Source organism: Penaeus monodon, chromosome 22 (assembly GCF_015228065.2).
Source record: "Penaeus monodon isolate SGIC_2016 chromosome 22, NSTDA_Pmon_1, whole genome shotgun sequence".
Lineage (NCBI taxonomy): Eukaryota > Metazoa > Arthropoda > Malacostraca > Decapoda > Penaeidae > Penaeus > Penaeus monodon.
Window position 1 is genome coordinate 15,868,341 of NC_051407.1, and position 450 is coordinate 15,868,790.

Sequence of the window (450 nt, forward strand, 5' to 3'; positions counted from 1 at the left end):
AGCAGAGCAGCGTGGACCAGTCACTGCCCTACTTACATCACTACTCACGCTACTAGAGCTGTAGAAGGAAGAATACTGTTGCTTCACACTAGTCTTGTTCCCCACCTCCTGAATGCCCAGCAGGTCCAACACCCCCGCCTTCCGCAGCGGCTGCGCGGGCGCCCCGGGGCCCAGCGCCGACGCCGAGATGCTCGCCGTCGAGGCGGCCGACTTGAGGCCCTTGCCGTTGCCCGACGGCGCGGCCCCCACCCCAGCCTTCGCCTTGTACTTGACGAACGAGTACGAGTCGTCCTGGTCGGTTTTCGGCTTCGAGGCCAGGGCGGCGCCGGCGACCTTGGGCTTCACGGACACGGTCACGGACACTTGCTGGTCCAGGGGAGACTTGGGGGCCAATGCGGGGACATAACCGATGTCGGACAGGCCGCCCTTGCTCTCCTGGGGCGTCGTGGG

At 65.6% G+C, this 450-nt stretch overlaps 1 protein-coding gene across 1 annotated transcript in view; it reads right to left on the minus strand.

The window, feature by feature from the left end:
* LOC119586950 (probable dual specificity protein kinase madd-3) overlaps positions 1–450 on the minus strand; it is a gene marked incomplete in the record, with an annotated part of 25,662 nt that overhangs the window by 22,966 nt on the left and 2,246 nt on the right. Inside the window, 1 exon segment of the mRNA XM_037935683.1 lies at positions 37–408. Within this exon segment, the coding sequence (XP_037791611.1) occupies positions 37–408 (372 nt within the window).